Source organism: Sparus aurata, chromosome 2 (assembly GCF_900880675.1).
Source record: "Sparus aurata chromosome 2, fSpaAur1.1, whole genome shotgun sequence".
Lineage (NCBI taxonomy): Eukaryota > Metazoa > Chordata > Actinopteri > Spariformes > Sparidae > Sparus > Sparus aurata.
The window spans coordinates 17,907,776-17,931,391 of record NC_044188.1 but is presented as its reverse complement, the minus strand read 5'-3'; the positions used below and the strand labels follow the sequence as shown (position 1 = coordinate 17,931,391).

The 23,616-nt window shown below is 40.0% G+C and overlaps 1 protein-coding gene across 4 annotated transcripts in view; it reads right to left on the bottom strand.

The window, feature by feature from the left end:
* LOC115565932 (solute carrier organic anion transporter family member 1C1-like) overlaps positions 1-23,616 on the bottom strand; it is a 46,065-nt gene that overhangs the window by 14,282 nt on the left and 8,167 nt on the right. Inside the window, exons 1-4 of one of the 4 annotated variants that reach the window (XM_030391606.1) lie at positions 22,563-23,052; positions 11,226-11,466; positions 3,266-3,407; positions 233-365 (exon numbers count right to left, since the gene is read on the bottom strand). In XM_030391606.1, coding sequence (XP_030247466.1) covers positions 233-365; positions 3,266-3,407; positions 11,226-11,315 — 365 coding nt within the window. In that variant the 5' untranslated portion in view covers positions 11,316-11,466; positions 22,563-23,052. Of the gene's footprint in view, positions 1-232; positions 366-3,265; positions 3,408-11,225; positions 11,467-22,562; positions 23,053-23,616 lie in introns of those variants that run through there. The other 3 variants (XM_030391615.1, XM_030391635.1, XM_030391625.1) reach the window with 3 other exon arrangements.

The following is a 23,616-nucleotide window of genomic DNA, read 5'->3' as shown; positions in this document are numbered from 1 at the left end:
CTTGCACAGCTTGTAAAGGACTGAGATGAAAATGGAACCAACAGCTTTGCTACACTCTTTGTTGTTGCCCAAAGCTGGCTTTTAAATTTAATTTTAACAAGGCTATCATCAACATATGTACTTTGTAGATGCTGTGCAGCTGCTATCGACGTGTTGAAAACTTAACCATTACTTGTGCTGAGTATCTGATGAAGTCAAACAACAAGCAGGCCCATAGGCTCTTTCTACTTACCGTCCGATGATGAAGTGAGGCAGAGCGATGATGAAGGTGCCAATGGACATCAGCACACAGCCCACTGCGATGATCTTTGGCCGGTGGAGCTTGGCCCCAAAGTAACTGACGAAAGCAATCACCAACAGGTTACCTGGGAGGACGGACGCCCATAGACATTGGGGATTTAAAGTATTACTGTGCTTACTCAAAAATGTATATATAAATGTGACTTCTTTCCTTGTGTTCTGCAGCAAAATAAGATGAAAATAATAATAAAAAACAAATCTTCCAAAGCTGTTATTTCCCCCTAATCCAGCCAATATATTATCTTTTGTGAACTGTAGATACAGCATAACATCCACTCTGCATTCCCATGCGAGACGTATCAGATTAAAACTGACAGCTAGACAGCTGCATACATCCCTAATTTGAAAGGCAGATGAGGTTGTGGTCTCACACAAGACACATTATCTTCATGCTCTGCGAGATCTTTTTTTTTTAATTATCATCTGCAGCATGAGGCAGCAGCAAAGACAGCAGAGGGCATAAAAAATTAAACAATGTTGGGTGGGAACGTTCCCATTTTAGTGTATGCTGCCTGTGATCAGTGACATGGAAACTCCAGAGATGGAAAACTGGCCTAGAAAGATAAGCATGCCCCACGCTGCCTGACCTTTCTCTATTGTGAAGGGATGACGTCAAACCTGCCGTGTGTGTGAAAGCAACAGGGATGAGATTTCGAGTAATTAGGAGTAAATGTTTATGTGTGATCCTAATGTGATGTTACTATAAGGATTACATTTTAAAATACTGCAGGTAAGTACCTTGACTCTGAGTGCTTTCAGACGACCTCTGTTTCTTTTTAAGCTGAGTTAACCATGTTCTCTTTATGATCATTTTGTATATATTGTCTCTTTACAGTATGTGCTACACATATGCTGATAATGATTCATGTCCAAGCACATGTAGTGTATAAATCAGCTGAGCTCAACTAGCCAACCATCATCTGCACTCTCTACTCGCCTTCCTCCTCTCCCTTGTTCTTTACTTCCCGCCCCCGTCTCTCCCTTTGTCTTCCCTCCGCTCTGTTGTCCTCTCATGTTTCTTATACTTTCCTTTCCTGTTTTCTTACCTCCTCACGCTGCCCTGCTCTGCCTCCATGTTACCCTGACAACAGTCCTATAGAAAAAGCCTGTTGCCTAGGCCACATGAGAGAAGCAGCTTTCAAAGGAGACGGAAAGATGGTGAGATCCAGGGTTTTCAGCTCTGAGGGCACTGGAGCTGTCATCTTCACCATACATCCCAACTCTGTCAGAGTGGCAGCGATTTCACACTCCCCAATAATGTCTTGACGACAAATGTTGATATATTTTCTCTACAATCGCCTCATAGTGGGCCCAAACTGCCTCCCTGAAAGCACAGGTAGAGTACGGCCACTTTTATCATGAATGAATCACGTCCCTTTGGGTCTACTCTCGCCCTGCAAGCTTTGTATGATTCATAACCTCCAGGAGACACTTGAGTTGAATGGACTAACCATATATAACTGGCCTATAAACTGGTCAGTGGACAATCTGGGAACACATTTTGCTGAACGTCATCAAGAATTCCTCAGTGTTTTTTTTATTTATTTATATATATACATATATATATATACACACACACATATATATATGTATACATATGTATGTATATAGGATGAGAGAGAGGGGGAGTGACACGCAGTAAAGGGCACTCAGGGCTGCTGCAGCGAGGACAGAGCCTCTACACGTGGGACACCCGCTCTACCAACCCAAATTCTTCACTGTTACTGAGAGCAAACAGGTTATGCACAGGATGTACAGTAGTGGTGTGTATCACCAAATTGTATGTATATTTACATGTTTATGTTCCTCATGGTGTTATATCCATCCAATATACTATATGTATATGTTGCTTACAGTCTACCTAGGGCACGCCACAGATTAAGCATTGCCCTCCTCAGTGTTTGACAGTGTTTGATTTGCAACAGACAGTTTAAAGGTCCCAAATTATAGAAAGTGAGATTACTGGTATTTTTGATTATAAAGCCACCAGTATTCAGAAAGAGTGCCTTCAGCTTTTGGGAAAGGGGGGTCTTAAAGAGACAGGCCCTAAAATAGAACTTGAAGAACGAGGGTGAATAGAGGTGCTGTACTAATGGACAGAATGAGAAAAATAACGTGTTTTATCCTTTCTCGCTAGTTAAACGGTCCATCAGAGTTGCTGAAAAATACTAATTTCAGAAGGTAAAAGTTTCATTCTGTCTTTTTCTGGAGAGTTATCACTGTCTTGTCAAGTTTACACCTACAGCGCCCTAATTAGTACAGCAGAGGGTACGCCGATGGGTACCTGCCTGTGTAGGCGGATCTTAATATCTTTATAATGTGCCCGTTAAATAGAAGGAAAAAACAGACCAGGTTTTCAGCCGCCTAGGATACAGTGACTTTCTGATGCGTCAAGATAGCAATGCCCCGTCCAATGACGACTGCATCAGTCAGAAACTAGCGATTAGTGTTATGTTGTGTACCACTTTCCAGCGAGTCCAAGATAGAGGACATTGTCTCTTTTATTCCACACATTCCTCTTCCTCGTCAAAACTTGGCGCCTGCATTTCAAACTATGCAACTAGACAGCCAAATATTGGGTGGAGATTAGGGTTTGTTGTGCTAGTAGCATCTAATGTAGCCTTGAGCAGCTAGCTTCAAGGAGATAAATTCACTTCTTTTAACTCCTCATCCTCAGATCTTCTTCATTTTCGAACTTGTAATTTCAAGCCCAAGCTGACACCTGCTCGACACTATGACTCACCACGCACACGCACACGCACACACACACACACACACACACACACACACACCCCTCTGTCCTCTTCTTGGAAGCCTGATGAATCCTTTATCTGCAGTTGAATACCTCTGTGACCCATTCATATTTCTGTCCCAAAGACATAAAGAGAGGAGGGAGGGGAGCCCATGACACAGAGGCTGCAAACAGAACAACAAAATAACAGCAGTGACTGGCAGGCCCACTCACCTATCTCGAAGCTCCCATCAATGACACCTATTAGGTAACTGGGGATGTCAAAGCGCCTCTCCAGCTGAGTTATTGTGCTCTTCATGTAGCTCCCTGAAAGAGCCTTTGCAAAATAGGCAAAGGACAAAGCCACCAGAAACATCTGGGAGAGGAGAGTGAGAGGAGAAAAAAGAGCAGCAAAGGTAGGGGTTGTACATTAAAATGCACGAGCGTGAAAAAACACTTAAGTAAACCACTTATTATCATTGAGTGTAAATGCGTGACGTTCACACTTGTCTTTGGTCCACTAAGAAATGCACTTATGTGATATCACTGGTTGCTACGATGAATGAACTCCCCTCATTAGCCTACTTTCACTGGTCCACTGTCACGAATTAACAAGTGCCAACGTCACGAAAATAATGGGGTTGGTGCCGAGTGAAGGGAGCATGGGAGGGATGGAGATGAACACAAAGCGCAGGTTAGACAGCATGAACACTCAACAGCAATCAGAGAATAACATTCGAGTGTGACCAGCCTGATAGACACATGGGTCACATCACAAAAAGTTATGACTTAACTGAATTTAATCCATGGACTCATTGACGGCAGACATCCAAGATGCCAGACTAACTCAGTTATCTCATTTACATCAAAGTAGTCCAGAAACCCGCTACAGAACATTTTTGTGTCTTGTCACAGGAAATGTCAGTTCCTCATTGAAAATTAAATGAGACTAATAACATAATACAACAAAATGGGTTGATTATGGCTTTTTTTTTACATCATAAGATATATACAACAGACTCAGTTACTTACACATCATTTACAATCCAAGAAAAACAGATCATAAATAATCAACGTAATTGTTAAGGCCTGAAAAATGTGAGGACCCGAATGCAGCCACACTGAGACAGGCATGTTGGAAGCAAAAGGCAAGACAAGCGACACCAGGCGAAAAGAAAAAAAAAAACAGGACCAGGGAAGAGTCGGGAAATGCAGGACTGATGTGAGGACAAAAACTGACAAATACAGAGGAAAATACTCAAGGGAGGGCAAACTAATGAGAGACAGGTGAAACATATCAAGCGATCAAGGGAAAGACAGGAAGTGGAAAGCAAAACATGACATGTGTGTAAATTTACCCAAGTAAACAGGAAACAACAAAAACATAAACCCAAACCATGATGAACATGAAACATCTTCTGAAAGTTTTTATTTAATTCCACTACCTCTTTAGATTCTTTCAAATGCAAAGTAATCAATCTCTTAAGAGTTGTTGCTTTGATGTAACCAAAATTGGGCTCTTGCGCTGTACTTTATCTACAAAATGCAGTCGTTTTAATGCGTCTTTAATTGACACTGACTTATCCAATACTAAGGCAGGAGAGACTTCAGACTAAGTTTAAAGCTTTTAATTAATTCATGTTTTTTTGTAATACCCCAGCAAGAGCTATTTGAGTTTATCAAGCTTTAAACATCAGCACTCTATTACTTAAAAAAGAATAAACAAACAATAAAAATAAACTTATTTTCAACATTTAGAAGCGCGACACCCCTGGATATGTATATGCCACTCCCGGGCTAGCTGTGTTTGCGGCAACAGAACCTGCCCTCTTTAAGAGAGTTGGGACGTTTCTGGCCTAGTTTGTGGAGCTCCAAACAGGTAACTAAGGCATGATGTTTCCTGAACATCATTGAGGTTTTTTGTTTTTTTTTTTGCCTAAACTTAACCAGAGTCTAAGCACAGAGTAGGGGCGAGAGAAATAGAAATTTAAACTAAACAACAGCTGCAACATCAAGAAAATGCAGAACTTGAATTATCTATGGCTTTCCAGACACTAACATTATTGGTGTTGGAGTTGGAATTCTGCAAGTAACACATTGAAATTCTTGAACTGGAGAGTTCTGTACGTTAACACCAAGTTTAATTAATTGCCATCAGTGTTGGGTGTAACACTATGCGCTGTAACGCATTACTGTAATCACATTACTTTTACTGTTCTGAATGTAGTAATCACATTACAGTTCGCCAAGCTCATTACTTACGTCTCATTGCTAGGTTAATCAATTTTAACAGCATAGTTGCACGCATCACACACAACGGGCTGGGGGGGAGGGCGTCAATAATGGAACAGTGATTGGTTGGGCTTTGGCACAAGGTATCTTTCACCATCACCGACTGGTTAGTCGCCACCCGCAAGGGAAGATGGGATAACAATGGCAGCATCAACAACACGAGCAGAACATGCTGTTGCATGCGACTTGCCTGAAGACCCCCTGCTGTGTAAAGCCACTTTTGACGGTTAAATGGTCTGCATTTTTATAGCGCTTTTCCAGTCTAACGACAGCTCAAAGCGCTGTACAACAGATGCCACATTCACCCATTCACACACACATTCATACACTGATGACGGAGGCTGCCATGCAAGGCGCCAACTGCTCATCAGGAGCAATTTGGGGTTCAGTATCTTGTTCAAGGACACTTCAACATGCAACTAGGGGGAGCCAGGATTCGAACTGGTGACCTTCCGATCACTAGACGACCCGCTCTACCCACTGAGCCACAGCCGCCCAGGTTGGAGATACAAACACTACTTTGAATTTGTTGAACGTAAGGAAAATAACTTGACCGTAAGGTGCACACTTTGCCCGTGTTGACAACTTCTCTCCACTGCTGCTAACACTACCTCAAACTTAACGAAGCACCTACAGAGACAGCACACACACACAAAATTTGTTGCTAAGGAACCGTGGAGCAACATGAATGAGATGCCAAGCAAGCAGCCAAAACTTTCTTTTCAACAGAACCATAAGGTACTGACAACATCGAAATCTGAGATGAATAGGCTTGTTGCCTCGTACATAGTAGAGGAAATGTTACCTCTTTTATAGAGCAAGTAGAAAAAATGTAACGAGTAATGTAACTAGTAATGTAACTAATTACTTTCTTAAGGGAGTAATCATGTAATGTAAGGCATTACGATTTTTGAGAGTAATGTGTAATATAACACTGATTGCCACAATATGTCTCCTACTTCACTATAAAAAATCCATTCTTAGTGTATGTGCTCTGGAGGCTTTATGTTTCAACATCACAATTGTGTTTGCTGAATATTGGACCAAGATCAGCTTCCAAACCATTTTTTATGTCACAAATCATGCTCATTGGCCCGCCTTCTTAAAATCAGATTTCCTGCCTGGCCACACAACTCTTCATCCTTTCCTAATCCTTCCATGCTTCTCTTTCTCCTCCTCGTTACCAATTGGCTGTGTGAAAAAAGACGTCAGCGGTTTCTCTACAATGATTTCTCTGAACAGAGTGTGAACAGAGGAAGAATAAATCCTTTGTGTTGCCTTTCCACTTCATGTCTATAATCTCTTTCTCCCCTCAGCGCTTGTAAATAAGTAACGGTTTCGCAGTCATGGACATGACTCTTGACATGCGAAAAGCAACACACATGAGAGTCACATTACAGAAATGTTTATAGACACAACAATGGTTATCGCATACACCTACAGTAAAGATTTCAATTAAATTGCCAACAGAGTGCAAATAATCAGCATTGAGGACTCAGTTTGACCTTTTGACCATTGACTGTTGAATTGGAAGCAGCTGACTATACTACCAGTGCTGGAAAAACCACATTAACAGAGTTAAAGAGGAAAATAGTAGCTCCAAGTCTTTCTGTATGAGAAACAACTTGTCTTGAGTCTACATTTACATGACATGATGGCAGAGGGCCCATTGATGCAAACAGTTGAGATCATGCTAACCATGAGTGCTGGCTGTGGGGCATCAATGAAAGCAGCTCATCACATGTGCATGTCATGGGGGAGTTAGGGTCAAAAGTGAAAAGTTGTGGCTGAAAAGGGCGGAAGGTCGCTAATTCGATTCGCCTGGTCGGCATGTCGAAGTGTCTTTGGTTAAGATACTGAACACACAAACTGCTCCTGATGTGCTGGTCGGCAACTTGCATGGCAGCCACCGTCATCAGCATATGAATGTATGAATTACTGTAAGTGACTTTGGACAAAAGCCCTAAAATGTAAAAGTTAACAGAAGTTTTTGAGAAACTGAAGCGTGATCTAGTGTGGCAGTTCACCCTTGACATTAACATGCGTCTCACAGCATCTTGAGTGGTCACTTGTGATCGGATCTCAGAGCTAGATGTAATTTAACCCTCGCTTCCAGTCTTTTTTTTTACTAAGCTAAGCAAACTGGCTACTGGTTCTCACCTAACTGCTCATTTAGAATTTGCAACAATGGCATGCATTGTGACATTTTTCATTCTGTACTTTAAATTTTTTCTTAGCAGGTGCCAAATAAACAGTGGCCTCAGTGGGATTAAAGAGCTGTGAAAAGAGATTCACGCTCAGACTGCTTGACAAAGCCTCCTTCTGACCTGTGACCCGCTTTTTGTTCTAAGCTTACTGATGTCACACTCCTAATACGCTTAGACTAACACTGGACTCCGCCACACACACAGACGAACACACACATTTTTTTTTTTATTATTTGAGTTATGTCAAAAAATGGTGTCTTAATGGTGGAATTAACAAAAAGCATAGCACAGGATTAGAGTGGAAACAGGCTGTGCCATGCCCCACCCAGCCGATCAAGAAACAATTCTGAGAAGAAATAAAATTCTGTCCTACCACTGTATTATTATAAGCCACTTGAACACCATTGTCTCACATCACTTTCATGTGAGTAAAAAGAAACAAGAGTGTCTGATCTCATTCAAGGTTTTGCTAACTTTCATGTCATTGGCCAAAGACATGCTTTAAAGCCAATTGGACTTTTAATTTTTTTTATGTCGTTTGAGGTGGAGGGAAAGAAAAGAGAAAAAAATAAAAGCCTCAGGAGGTCTATTTATAATAATATGAGATTCATGTCATGTTCTGCCTTAGTTTTTTTATCTTTCCTCAGAAGGAAATGTTGATAACCATTATGACATTTTCACAGCGGTGAGGAGACGGACACAAGAGTTACACCATTGTGGAAAAAGCATGCACCTTCTTAACTTAAACGGTCTTCATCTTTATTCTGGAAAGGTTAAGATACATGTGAACCCTCTACTGTATGCACATGACCAGTATCAACTGGCATTGTAGTTCAGTCACACAGTCCACACAGTAGAAAACATAGCTGTTTTCTTAAGAAGCAGCTAAAGGGGCTACGAGGGGACAATTAATGATAATGCTTAAACATAGAATAGTCGCAAAATTGAAGGAGGCTAAATGGGTATCTCAGTGGCACAGGGGTTAAGGCAGTGACCATAAGCCACAACATCCTCGGTTCACATCCAACTCTGAACCTTTGTTGTCACCTCCAATTAACCCACCACTGCAAGGTATATTAAAGACATAAACTTACCTAAAATAGAGGTCATAAAGTCATCTGGGATGCACAATAATCAGCATGTCATTAGTATATAGGGTTAATTATGGGCAAACTATTGACTGAGTAGTCTTCTTATTTTGCATAGTGAATGAGTATATTTTGAAAAGCACTGTTTATCTTCATCATATGTACATAATGTTATTTACCATTGCTTGTCATCAGTCATTTAGTGTCACAGCTGCAGCCATATTGTTTTCTGCTCTGCTGTGTTCATTTGCTGCAGGGAGCTACGATAAATGCACAAAGGTTAATGTTGATATTTACTCTACACTTCCTACATAGTTGCATACGTTTCATGTTGCATGTGTTTTGATGTGAATGCATCTTGGGAAGTGTGGACAATACCAATGAGGAAAGGAAAAAAAAACTATTAATGATGATGTGAACATATAATTAGAGATTTTTCAGAAGTCTTTGTCAGGAAGCAAACAGACTTAATTTGTAGATGAAGACCATGAAGTGTGATCTATAACAGGAAATAAGTGGAAATTCACTTGCCAATTGAGTTGTGCTTCCAAGGCCAATAATTAACTTTGGAACTGCTGGCGTTTGAGCCAGCACGAGTGACAAGTCCATCAAATGCAAAGAACATGACAGAACTGCAGGACCAATACAGGGGAATCAATCTGTTGAGTTCTCTTTTGTGAGCAAATGAATGAAGGAAGCATCAGCACTGTGCACCCTTGTCTTCTTACAAATGTATCCTGGGAGAAGACGAGGCTTAAGTTATATGATAGACTGAATGCCTCATATACTGTATTGATCAGATGTATATGCCAGACATGTAACATTAGTGCAAAACCATATTAGATGATTGTAGTGTAAATGCTACAGGCACATTTTTAAAGGAACTATGCCAATACATGATTTCACAAGTATTATTATCAGGCAAACTGGGTCAGGAAAATACTCAGAACTTTTTGTTTTCCTCTTTGAAAAATTATGTGATACATTTTCTATTCAACGGCATCAGTGTGTGCCTTCATCAGCTGTGACTAAGTCACACAATTAAGCTCTAACAAACACACTGACTGCCATAGGATACAATAATTGTACTGCGGAGCTTAAAATGCTAGCAATAATAAACAGTCATGAACACAAATCTCTCTGATCTTTCTTCTGTGCATAACCAACGACCACATCATTAAAATCCACAGACCCAAAGCATCTTCTGTGCTGGGAAAATCAACAAGCAGTTATCATTCTCCAGAACTGCCCTTTGCACCTTTAAGGCACAGAAAAAACTTCACCTGTTGATCAAATTAAAAGCTGTCAATCTTTCTGGGTTGTTTCCATCCAACCCACATGCATACGCATCTCACTGTTGGGTTACTACGTAATCATTTAAGTAACACTTGTGGTTACATAGTTCTATATTCTTAAACTGTAGTACTTTCGGATGGGCAATGAGCAATATTTGTTCTCACCATGTCATAATTCATAATACAAGCCTGTTTTGTGCTAATTCCATATACAAATGTAAACATATGGTTTTGGAGTGCATTTAAAACTCATGTCAGCTCCTGCAGACTCCTATTACTTGTATCAAGAACTTTGTCTCTGTGAATACACATTATTAAATCAAGTATATCAAGTTAGCAACAAAACAGCAACAAACCTCTACTGTGTATGCTTTTACATACTTCGATGGATGCCAACCTCTGACCTATAGATTGACACCTGACTGAAACAGATAGGTAACTGGTCAAATGCCTGCCCTGAAACCTGCAACAGCCACCGAACAATCAGGTAGAAAGGAGACCCACTCCCCTCTCTACTGCGCCACTTACAAGCCAGCTACTGGGAACATGACTCATCATTTAGCCAATAAAATGTCCGCCCATACATGATTTTATTCAGTTTTTTAGGTCATAAGTATGGAATTTATAGTTCCTTTTTGCATTTTCTCCTTCTATAAGCTGTTTTTACACCTGAATTTGACTGTTTTATATCTATGAAGTTAGTCTCAATAAGGAAATAAACCAACTTTAATATGTGTATGCTACTCGAACGTTGGAGTACTTTGGGGGGACAAAATGGCCCTCTATTGCCAGGTGCCTGGATATTTTGTAAAACTTCTGTTAAAGGCCAGTTACAGATCTTCTGACAGTTTGGGGAAAAAAAATCAGTTTTGTAATCTTTCAAAAGAGCCTACAATCATGCCTGCACTCCAAAATGGTTCAACAACAGCAATTAACTTTACTGTTACTGATGGTAGCAGGTCATAGGACCATAAAAAGTGAATAGAAGAGAAGCAGTACGAATAATTTCCTTCCTCTCCTTTTGTGCCTTTATATAACAACAGATATGTAGTATCCCTCCTGGACACGCACATCATCCTGGTGGATGTGACTTGTTGGACTGTTGCTTTAATTTGGTTATTTAGCTAGTGCCGGTCTCTACGCACACACACACACACACACACACACACACACACACACCAGCATACATACTAAGAAAGCATGTGACCTTTCCCCAACACACCACACACACACACATCCACACACAAAGTATTCATAAGAGAAATAGGTGTCAGCTGTTGCTCCTTCATCCTCGTCATGTTAGTCTATGTACCTTCAGGCTGGTGCAGGGAGAGGAGCGCGGCTCGTTGGCCGCAGCGTCACTGCGTCCGTTCCGCTGTGTGCGTCCCTGCTCGGCTGCCATCCTCCAGAAATGCCTCTGTGTCTCCTTAGCAGAAGTCTCCCACGTAATGCAATTCCTTGGCACTAATGCATGCAACCCTGCAAATGGATAATTCAAGCATGTGACCCACTTCTCATCATCGGCACAAAAACAGGAACATGTCTGCAGCAGCCTTCAGAGGGGAGAGTGACACACAAACACACACACACACACACACACACACACAAAAAAAATCAGATATCTTATGACGAAAATCAAAACCAGAGATTCGACTTTGTAACAATGCAGGTGATGTTTGTACTCTATTAGTTACCAAAGTATCAAAACATCTGGGCTAAACATTCCTACATATCATGTTCTAAGTGCTATATCGACTAGACTAACTAACTGGAGGGGAGCAGGAGGCTTTTAAACCCTGTGTGAATCTTCAACTCCCCGACAGTTAGAGCTGAGGAAGCCTCTTGGATGAGAGATGAAACGTCTAGTTCAGTTGCATATGATATGGCACTTAGAATTACCATGACCTGGAGAACCTCCATCAACAAACACATATCATAATGTATTGTGTAGCCAGTAACTGATATCATGTAATCATATAAATGAAGCATAAAGCCATACTGTGAAGTGTGTGAAACTATAATCTTGGGCATAAAAGAGCCTCAGTGCACGAAAATTATATCTATACCACTTAAGATTGACATGGTGAGGAAAGACTGTACACAGGGTGAAAATGAATCCATATTTATGATAAACACTGCGTGTGAAAATACCACCAACAATGACAGCATGGCTGCTGTGATATGCTGTATGCTCTCACAGGGAAGAGGGTGTTTGTCTCCATTAAACAATTGAGATTTAGTCGCTATTCTCATTTTTGTCATCATGTGCCAACAGGGTCTGAGAAATGCAAGACTGCTCACGGTCTTGCACAGAACATTTGGCAACCTCTCTGCATCTATTTTTGGCCAGTGGGAGAGACAATGTGGAATAAAACTTTTTGGATTTGTGTATGCTGCATATAAATATTAAGGTATAATGTAAAGAAATGTGTACGTAAGGAGAAAAGGCGCCATTGTTGAACACATGGCAGCAGTTTGGAAAAATGAAACAGTGGCTGGATGACGTACATCAGTGGTTCCCAACTGTTTTTGTTGGGTGTACCTCCACAGCCTGGTCAGATGAACTCAAGAACCCCATCATCAACTCCACCATTTGTGCGTCAACTGTATAATTGATAAAAGTGGATATAAAAGTGGATATTTTAATGTTTCCATACAGTTGGACCACTTGTCCATTCCTCTTTGGTAATTATTTCATCTCCTCGCTTAACTAGTTATCATGGGATCTTTATTTCAGTGACACTGCAAATAATAGTTTTAGCTGTCTCAATACTCCAGCAATGAGTTATTGAACCCAAAAATCAGTTCCCATTTTTTGCACTTCCAGTTGCCTTGTCTTGAATTCAGTGGGTTCTTCAAAGGGTTTTTTCACTGAATGCCTGAAGTAAGGTCTGTGGTTATGACAAGCTTAATTGATTTAAAAGATGTTTACGTACATCAGTGAATACCCCATGTTTGAATTATGGATTGTTTGATTACAGAAGTTGTCAGAGACCATAAATGTCATTATGCCGAACGCAGAGACCCATCTACTCACTATACAGGCCGACTTTGGGCACAATCTATTCTAACTCTTACTTAACAGTTGATAGATTGATTGATTCATTCATAGTAGAGCCTAACCTTAGCTGTCCAAAATCTAGGCAAGTGTTCATCTTTGAAGACAAAACATGTAAGAATCATTAGCTTGTGTTTGCCACTGAGCTTATTTTGGGCAATAGTCGAAGATCAATTAAAAAAATTCTATAAGGTTTTTGTTGATGGAACCACGGCCATGCTAACTTCTGCGTTATTCTACAATAATACATCACCGCTGCATTACTCTATATGTGGACATCTCATACAACTCTACAAACTCTCCAACTACCCCTTGGGGTAAAAACACCCCTGCTTGGGAATCACTGATATACTGTATATCATAATGTACATTTTGCCCCTTTATCCTTTTTCATCCACATGCTTACTTGTAATGCTTCTTAAATCATATTATATTAGCTTTTGGTGTTTTATGTTGTACATGTCTGTTTGATCATGCATTTGCAGCAGGACATTCCTGAGCTCACCTATGCAGTATCCATGCAGTTAGTGTGAACAGGGCCAAAGCACCCTGCGCTGAGCTGTATTGACATCATGTTCAACAGAGTGGCTCAAACAAAGGCAATGTGTAGACCACTCACATATGCTAACCAGTCAGTATTATATAGCTCATGTGTAAAGTTGGTTGCAGCTGTTTGAATTGTGTCAAATTCACATGTTCCTATGCTTACAGTCAATCTGAAGTGTGGGTAAAATCTTCAGTGTTTCCTGATCTGATCCCTTTTATTGCCACAACATTTGCTCAATGACAATTAAGATCAATACTTCCTTGTAACAACTATTTATTGAAAAAAAAAAATCTGACTTTCCAGTCGCTAACGACGCAACCTGCTGCTATATATTTTTAAATCTTGTTATATCACAGATGGAGAATAATGTAAAAGAAGAACAAAGACCAACACTGAAAGTTATTCTCAATGGAAAAGATGCTTTCCTCTCTGAACTGTCTTTGGTCAGAATTGAATTTACCTACTGGCTCCACTCGCAGCACTCGCCTACTACATCATATCAACCAATTGATCAATGTACAAGTATGAAGATAAAGTTAGAATAGTTTGCAACTAGTCTGCCTGTAAAGACGGACTAGTGAGTAGATGAGTTCAGACACTTTTTGGCAACTGTTGTTTTAAAGACACATAAGTGCTTTGAAATTAAAAATATGTGACATTTAGTGTTGTTTTTTATGTCAAAACCATATATCTTATTTCAGGCATTTAACCAAAAAGATTTAAAAAAAAAAAACAAAAACAAAAAAAAACAATGACACAAGGCAACTGACAGCGCACAAATGCTAAATGATTTTCAAGTTTAGGACTTATTACTACAGAACTCTATTTTCCAAACCATTTCTAAAGATGACTTCCAGGATGGTTCTGTCTTACACACCATCAGTGTCAGTAAATATTTTCTTACTACATAGATTTTTGCAAGATGTCTTTGTTTCATTCATTAGAATGTTGGTGTAAATGGCTGATGTTTTTCATTGTGAAACAGCTGGATAAAACATTACGTAAGCCACTGAGAGTGGTGATCGATTAAATTCTTTGTGACGACCCACTCTGAACACTGTGGCAGTCTTATGACATGTAGTATAGAAAAGTGGATCAAAAATGTATGGGCGCTTCAAATGAATACTGATACCAATAAATCCAAACAAAAAGGACTCCTACATTATGCAAGCTGAGTTAAATGAATTAACTCTAATCTATAACACGTATGAAGACAAATGTAAAGCCTTTTAATATCCTTTCACCTCTTCTTTCGTTTCTTCCTTACTGACCTCTTTATCTCGCTTTCTATGTAGTCTTTCTTTCTGACTCCTCACATTGGTCTTGCTTATTTCACACCCGTTCTCTCCTCCCTCCTCAGTCCATTTCCAGTAGTCATGTGAAACAGTGAATGCAATTGCTCCAGGGGATCAGTTGCTGATTGCTGTTAAGCAGAGAACACTGACAAAATACCATCACCAATTTACGTCAGTGACACCCCCACAAGCGCCACATGTAACATGTTTGAATTCCTCCCTGAATTATTTTTCTGTCTAGAAGAAGGAAGCAAAACGAAGGTGGTGGCTAATCACAACAGGTTTGACCTACTTTCAAGGAATTAGACCAACAGCAGCTTTAAGTAGGCCAATATGAAGCAGTAGTTCACAAAAGCATTAGGTTTTACAAAAAACGGGGGAAAAAGCAGTCGTTCAGGCACTTTTCCTTGTGTACCGCTGATGTTTTACTCTCAAGAGACCTACTATTCTCATTCCCACAGACACTTCGCCGTAGTCTATACCAGTGGTTCCCAACCTTTTTTCCTTGAAGCCCCCCTTGCCTGTGTCGAAGACAAGCCAGGCCCCCCCCGACCCCAACCCGCATACACTGAAAGAATAAAGTGATTAATTACAAACTTTTATTTGCAAAAATAAACAACAGTTGTAGGTTTTTGCTCTTATTCTTCTTGTTTTACAATGTATATAGATACATTTCTTCCTTTTTTGTGTCATCAGGTGTATCACACACAAACACACACACACAGTTTACCTACCTACCTGCCTACCTCATAGGGGTGTTGGTGATAAAAAGCTTAATGAATTTAAATGTGGACCAAAGATACATTCAATTTGGATTATAAAGACTTTTGATTATCCAGTTGGGTGTGGTATTGGGATTTTATACATTTAATGTGCACAAATATAATTTTGGTAACCTCACAACCTCAGAGCAGACAAAGTTGTGCGCCCCCCCTGCGATCTCTGGCGCCCCCCTAGGGGGGGCCCGGACCCCAGGTTGGGAACCACTGGTCTATACGGTACTATGTCAAACAAAATGTATTCTCCTACTGTTATGTAATGTCTGGAAACAACACAGTCTCTGGCTCATTTCATATCAGGGCTTGACGCTAAGCTTTTTTCCAAGTAGCACTGTGCTACCATGCTGAAAAATTTAGTAGCACACAACATTTTTTAGTAGCACAATGAAAATTCAGCAATTTTGGTAAAAACGTCATTTTCAAACAAATAAAGTACTTATTTAGCCTAATCCTAACCCTGTAGACTAATTTTAATGTTATAACTGGCTCTTTTAAACTGGAAGAATGTCCCTGCTCCAGCAGTCAACATAGTCTGGTCTCCTGACCCGCTTGGAACTAAGCCACCTCTCTACGGCTGGACTTGGGTCATAGCTCTCCAGTGGATGCCCCTCGAGGCTGATGCGCATCAGGTCCTCTGTTGTGGACACGGCCAGGCTGCTTCGTGTGGAGGTCTTAAAGCTTCACAGCTACAGTGCCCCGGCTGCCTCCCAGTGTCCAACATAACATTTTTTTCTTACTGGCCCGCTTGGCCAGTAGATTCGAGTTTTACTGGCCCCATGTGTAATTATAGTGGCCCAGCCACGAAAAAAATTAAAATAACTGTTTTTCTGGAAAAAAAAAGACTTGTTTATAAACTGAAATTGTTCCCATTTAATTGTTTGGAGAGTCTGTCCCTGCAAAATCAGTATGATCTGGCAGTGGTGGCAAAAAGTAATAGGGGTTTGCGTTATAACAAGTATTACAATTTCAAAATTGAAATTACAACATATTTAATATTTTGAGATGTATCATTTCTCTCACTCCTATAATTATGTTATCATTTTTCAGGTGATTGATTTTCTGAAAGCACTGTACAAACAGTACCATTAATTATCCCAAAGTGGAGGGATCAGTATACCTGGATAATTTTTTAAAGGCACCTATAATAACCACACCCTGACATGTAAATGTGACATCTGTCTTGATTCATTTAATTTAACTTAAAATATGGAAAACTGACTGCATAATATATGAATCAGAAACAGAAATGCTTTACAGCAGCTCCCATTCAAAGTCAAGAATATGCATAATAATAATAATAATAATAATAATAATAATGATAATAATAAAAAACTATATATATGCTTGTCTTGCGAGTCTAATTTATTTTGAAAAAACATCAAGGAAGACGTGACCACTGACACTGCACGTTTTTCTTTTTCGCCTTTTTCACGTGTTGTGCCCAGAAGGATGCCAGAGAATTCACAGAGAAGCTGGAGAAGTTTGTGACATTTTCATCCCGGATTTTTGTGAGGAGGGAATTAAACGCCTGTCCCAAATAAACGCCTGGTCTGTTAAGTGATTGAAACAAATAAACGCCAGGCTATCATTGGGTATTTTTCGGTAGTTCCCGCATCATCAGTACGAGCTGAAGAATAAAATCTAACCCAGCAAGAGAGGCGGGACGTAAGGCAGAACAGCCAATCATCAGCCGGTCAGACCCAAAGCCGGTGTCATGTTTGAAGCAGCAACAGGAGAGGGAGGGGGAGAGGAGGCAGCTGCAGCGAGCGCAGACACAGAGCGGCCAGGGGAACTGAGCGGCTGTAGTGAGGCGTTTGTGCAAAACTGCGGATAAACGGCAGAAAAAATGTGGGTGTTTACTGCTCAGTGCTCACGTAAACAGCAAAACTGGTGCATGTACTACAGTTTTGTCGGAGTCGCAGTGATGCGACTGAATGTAATTCTCTATTCGCACTGGAAATAATCAACTCGCAAATGCGAGCAAAACAGTCGCACTGTCGAGCCCTGCATATATGTGTATATATGTATATGTATATATACATACATCTATATATATATATATATATATATATATATATATATATATATATATATACATACATACATACATACATACATATATATATATACATACATACATACATATATATATATATATATACATATATATATATATATATATATATATATATATATATATATATATATATATATATATATATATATATATATGTATAATCAAACATAATTGAAGTCGTGTTTTCATTACATTAGAACGAGCCATTTATATCGTCATAGGGAGTGGGTCCCTGTCCATGGAGGTCGCCATGATGCACCGCCATGTTTTCTACAGTAGCCCAGAACGGACAAACCAGGCACTAGCGAGGGCCTTTCGCGTTTTAAATATAGTGGGTGGCCGCTGAAAAAATGCTGTTTCCTGCCAAACAATATGTATTGTCTGACATCTGAAAACACAAGCTGATAAAGGATGGATGATCACACTTATTTTGTACAAGAAACAACATCACAGGAGCCTGAATTGTTATAGAGGATATGAAAACTCCAAGATGCTAAATGAGATCAGGACAAGCGGCGGCATAAAACAAGAAGGTGGAAATCTCTGATGATCAAGAAATGTTTGACACCGAGTTGCTGCTGGACAGTAAGAGTAACAATAAAGATGACCACCAACCATAATACATTTCCCCTTTCTGCTAATGGTACAACACCTAGATGATGTGAAATGTTTATTAGCAGTACATTAGTTTCAGTGAAAAGAAATGTTTACTATAAGCACACTGTAGCCTCAGTTTGTGCCTCCCAGAGAGCTGATGGTAAAGTAGCAAGATTTATTTAGATTTCATTCATTGTCTGTTGAAGCGAGACAACACATGGAGTAATAACTATGATATTAAGGGCTGGGAATTTGCCAAAGTCAAAGTAATGACTTAGTGTGACAGAAAAACTTAAGAGAAGTCGGCTCAACACCGAGTTAATACATTCTTTGAATATTTATCATAGTGCTCCAGAATTTCTTTGATACTACTGTTTTTGTTCGTCTTTTAGTTATAACCTACAGTTTTATAGACTGAATTAATAAATGCAAGTTTCTTGTAAGTGAAGGCCATCGTAGCTTCTGGAACTTCTCTTACGTCTACGGAAAGGAAGGGGTGAGCGAGGGAGCCGTGCCAACTAATACTCCATAAATTACACATTGTTCCTTTAACTTGATATCCTAGATGTTCCTGAGTGTTTTCTCAGGATGATGGGGTGCAAACCAGGACTTTAGAAGTTAAATACTGTAGCTGCCGCTATCAACACCAACTCCACAGCTATCCACGGATTTGGCACATAATATTTCATCATCCTAAAACTAAGCTGTATATTTTAAAAAAGCGCTAATTTGCAGCAATAATTTTTATTTTGTTGAGTGAAAATTAGGGAAGCTTTGTGTATCCAAGAAAAGTTTTACAAGCTTGTCTGCCCGAAGGCCAAGATTTGCACTCAACACACTGGCCCGGAAACAATGCCTTCATTATGGAGTTTTGGGTTTTTGCAGAAACAGAAACAGACAATTGAAAACTAGTTAAAGCCCCTCTTTTCAACAAACGACTAAATTAAAAACATCAAACACACTCACATGCAGACACCCACCACTAAACAGAAACAAGATAACAGATGGTTATGTTTCGATTACAGGAACAGTTAACCCGAAAATTAAAAATTCAGTTATTATCCACTCACCCCTATGCTGATTAGGGGTCATCGGATGAGGTTTTGTGGTTACACAGAACATTCGCAGCAAAACAGCGAGAAAACATGTATAATAAACACATGTCAATTTTTGAATGTTACTTTTGACCAGACGTGCATTAAAATTTGTGAACTTTGTGATCTTTACTCCTCTTGTAAAACTATAATTTCAATGTTTAATCTGGATGAAAAATATAAATCTAACTGCTAAATATTAAATCTAAATGTTAAATATAAATATAAATGTTAAATATAAATTTAAATATTAAGTTTAAATATAAATGTAAAATATAAATATAAATATAAATGTTAAATGTTAAATCTAATGTTAAATTCAAAATATAAATATAAATGTTAAATCTAAATATCATGGGTGAAACTAAATATTTAGCTAATATGCAAATCTACACTGCCTGTCACCGGAAGTACCAAAATAAAAGCTAATTGATGAACAAGCGCTATCCCCGGTTGTCTTCGGTTAATCAGACGGAGTGATTGCGCTGCACTGTTAGTCATGTCTCCTCATTGTGCTGTCATGCTGCCTGCCACCATGTCCAGCAACTTAGCTGGAAACATTGGTAGGGCGGCAATACAGAATTTCAGCAATGCATCGGCACAACAGCAGCAGTAGCCCTTTTCACAGAGTCGCCGCATTATCGCCGCAGCAGTGGTTCGCCAATTCAAAGCATTGGTTCAAAACACAGAGCCAAGCAGCGCCAGCATAAAGGTGAATGGATGTGTAATTCACAGGCCCTGTGGGGAGGGAGGTGTGACGGTACAAGTCATGATGATGAAGTCTGTGTTTTTTTTCAGGGTGTTTTCCAAGGTGTCTACCTGTCAATCTAAACACGTGCCCGCTGACTGTTAATAATCATATAGATGCTGTTATAATGTGTTGTGATTGCCGCCAGCTTATCCATTCACACAGGTTTGGTTTGCCAATACTGTGCTGATACGCCTCTGGAGGTAGTATCAGAGGCGCAGAATTGGCGATCCGAACCAGTGTGAATGGATAAGCCAACTAGAGCTGTCCCAAACGATTATTTTTCAAACGATTAATCTAGCGATTATTTTTTCGATTAGTCAACTAATCTAACGATTAATTTAACATTACATGACCAAACAAAAGTAACGTAGTAACTGTAACTGTCATTGGTAACTTTCCTCCCGCCTGTCCTAACAACTCATCTTCACATTTCTGCCCGAAAAACAGTGTCTGTCACCGGCAAAAACCTTTAACTCACTCAAGTGGTTGTGTTGATAGATATCACCGCGATGGTCAGCCCTCCAGACCGAGACTTCAGTGAACTTTCCCCCAGAAAACAGCCTCCGTCCCCACAAGTGACAGAGTCACGCAGCGCCCTGTTCACTGATGGCGATTATGTAATAATGTAATTTAGCGCAAAAATGGAACTCTTTCACCTTTCCAGGATGTTTAGGGGGCCGAGTTTTCAATCACTACACATTATAAACGGTCCGCGGGTTTAGACTGACAGGGGGGACACCTGGGAAACACCCTAACGTCATCATCATGACGTGTACCGTCACGTCTCTTTAGGAGCGGCAGCGCAGCTTTCTGCGGCGTTAATGCAGCGTCTCTGTGTGAGAGGGGCTATTCTCAGCCTCCGCAGGTACTACCACTTCCTGTTTGGGACGACGCGTCATCTCAGCCCTAAAGCCGACGCCACAGCATGTTTGTCTGACAGTCTGATAACTACACATGTCCTTCACTCAACGAAATAAAGAGAAATGTCCCACAAAGCAACATTACAGGACCAAACAAAAGTAACGTAGTAACTGTAACTGTCTTTGGCAACTTATATGAGGAAAAAAATACCGCAGCTGTGCATGGAGAAGCATCTGTCCTCCTGTCTGCCGTAACTAACAGTGCAGTGCAATCACTCGTCTGACTACCCGGATAGCACTTGTTCGCCTCAATGAGCTTTTATTTTGGTACTTCCGGTGACAGACAGTTTAGATCTAAATATTTAGTTTCACCCTTGACATTTAGATTTAGCATTTAGATTTAAAATTTAGATTTAGACTTAAATTTGACATTTAGTTTCAACATTTAGATGTGTATTTATCAAGATTTATATTATATTTAACATTTAGATTTTGATTTAACATGTATATATGAATTTTACATTTATATATATTTAACATTTAGATTTAACATTTAGATTTAACATTTAGATTTAAATTTAACATTCAGATTTAATATTTAACATTAAGATTTAATATTTAACCTTGAGATTTAGATCTTTTATTAAGATTTAACATTGAAATTATATTTTTACAATGGAAGTACACAAATATTGCTGTAAATCTAGTCAAAAGTAACATAAAAAAAATTGGCAAAAAGTTGCTGTTTATTTTATGCTATGCGCCTGATAGTGTCCACATCAGCTCCAACTTCTCTGCTGTGGTTTAAAAATCATTTCAGCCATCTCTTAATAAGTGCTAATATAAGGTGTTATTTACGTGTTTAAGGTGTTTCATGACTCCTACACAGTCGCTCGGATTAATTAAGATGACCGGCACTGATGAGTGTGATGCTATCCGTGATCCAACAAATCCAAGAGCTAAATCATCCCACTACCTGTAAAAATATGCAGTTCTTCAAATAAATAAGAACACTTTTTGATTATTTAAATGATCAGGCAATGTTTATACTTTGTTGGGTCAGTCACCACTGAGAGTTGAGGTGTCAGACCAGATCACTACATGCGCGTGGAAAGAAAGAGTTGTATACAATTTAGGAGATAGAAGAAACCATCATTATCAGTGCCTCTTTGAGCAGTGTGGCAGCATTTTAAAGGACCAAAATCTACCTAGCGATGCTTGCGTCAAAGCCTGTCATGCATCTTAAGGGAAGGAACATTTTTCAACACCCGCTGGCAGATTTAAACTCTTGAAGGTTGAGAGCAGCTTGTTTATTCAGTTATGGAAAACAGAAATACTACTGAGGTTGTATTATTAACTCATTAATATTGTAAATATTGAAATACTGACATTGAAATACATATTCCCCCCTTTAATGAAAGATCTTCAACGAGATGTGTAGACACAGATCTTCAACAAGTGGTATTTGAATAGAAAGTCAGTTTGTGACGATGTGATACGGATGCCGTTTGCATAAAAACAACAGATATTCCTCTGATATTCTGGTAAATCCAGCACCGAGCGTCAGACAGACGAGCAGCACATCACTCACCTCAGCGTCCTGTGAAACAAACGGTCGTCCGGTCGCTGGAGCCACACGCGCGCGCGCGCGCACACACAGGCACGCACACAGACACACACAACACACACACACACACACACACACTGAGATGTGTAACGCAGGTTGGAGCCTCCCTTCAGCCAGCTCCGGTCAAACTTCTCGCGCGGTGGATGTTACAGGAGGACCGAGTCTGACCACGAACGTTCTTCTGAGACCGACGTGCGCCTCCAGAGTTCATTTCCAGCTCGACTTCACGGTAACTCCAGATCGAGCAGGCTCTTTATCTCCTCGATCATGTCTTCGGCGCTCGGTGCGCACCATCGGCGAGGCGCTGCGGGGGGATAAGGCGCGTCTGATGCGTGACCCCGCTGCCTCTCCTCCCTCACAGTAACCCTGCAGAGAGAGAACACTAACGTACACTGAGAGACAGTTCGCCTTTCCACCCCTCTCTCTCTCTCCTCTCTATCTCTCTCTCTCTCTCTCTCGCTCCCTTCCCTCCCCTCTCTAATTTTCAGCGTCGTGCTTGTGTCAGTAGGCTGCAGTAAGATTATAATTCAAAGCCTTTTTTTGTTTTTTGTTTCCAAATTTTGTTTAATCATCTTTAAAGGAATGTGATCACTGAGTCATGGTCACTCAGTCTACATTTTCTGCATTTTCCCTTTGGTTCATTTTGAATTAATAAGGTTCTTCTCGTTTCATTAAAGAGGCAGTTTATTTAGCTTCTGTCATTCAGCACAGACCTCCTCTCTCTTCTCATGTCAGCACAGTCTCATAAAACGTCCCTTCTTTTATGTCCTTTTAACTTTCTGTTGTAAACACCAATTTAGAACAGCCACATGATGGGTATAAAGTGTTATGAGTTCTGTATGGGAATGAGCTGTTTTCATTGTTAGTCACACACAAGTTGAGTGTTTATGGATCGCTCTGCAGAAAACACTGGGGCTTAAGTATCTGAGTTGCCTAAAGGGGGGCGCGCATTTAGTAAAGGTGGCTGCCACTGTAAAAAAGAGAAGAATTTCCCAGATACAGATTTTCCCTTTTTTTG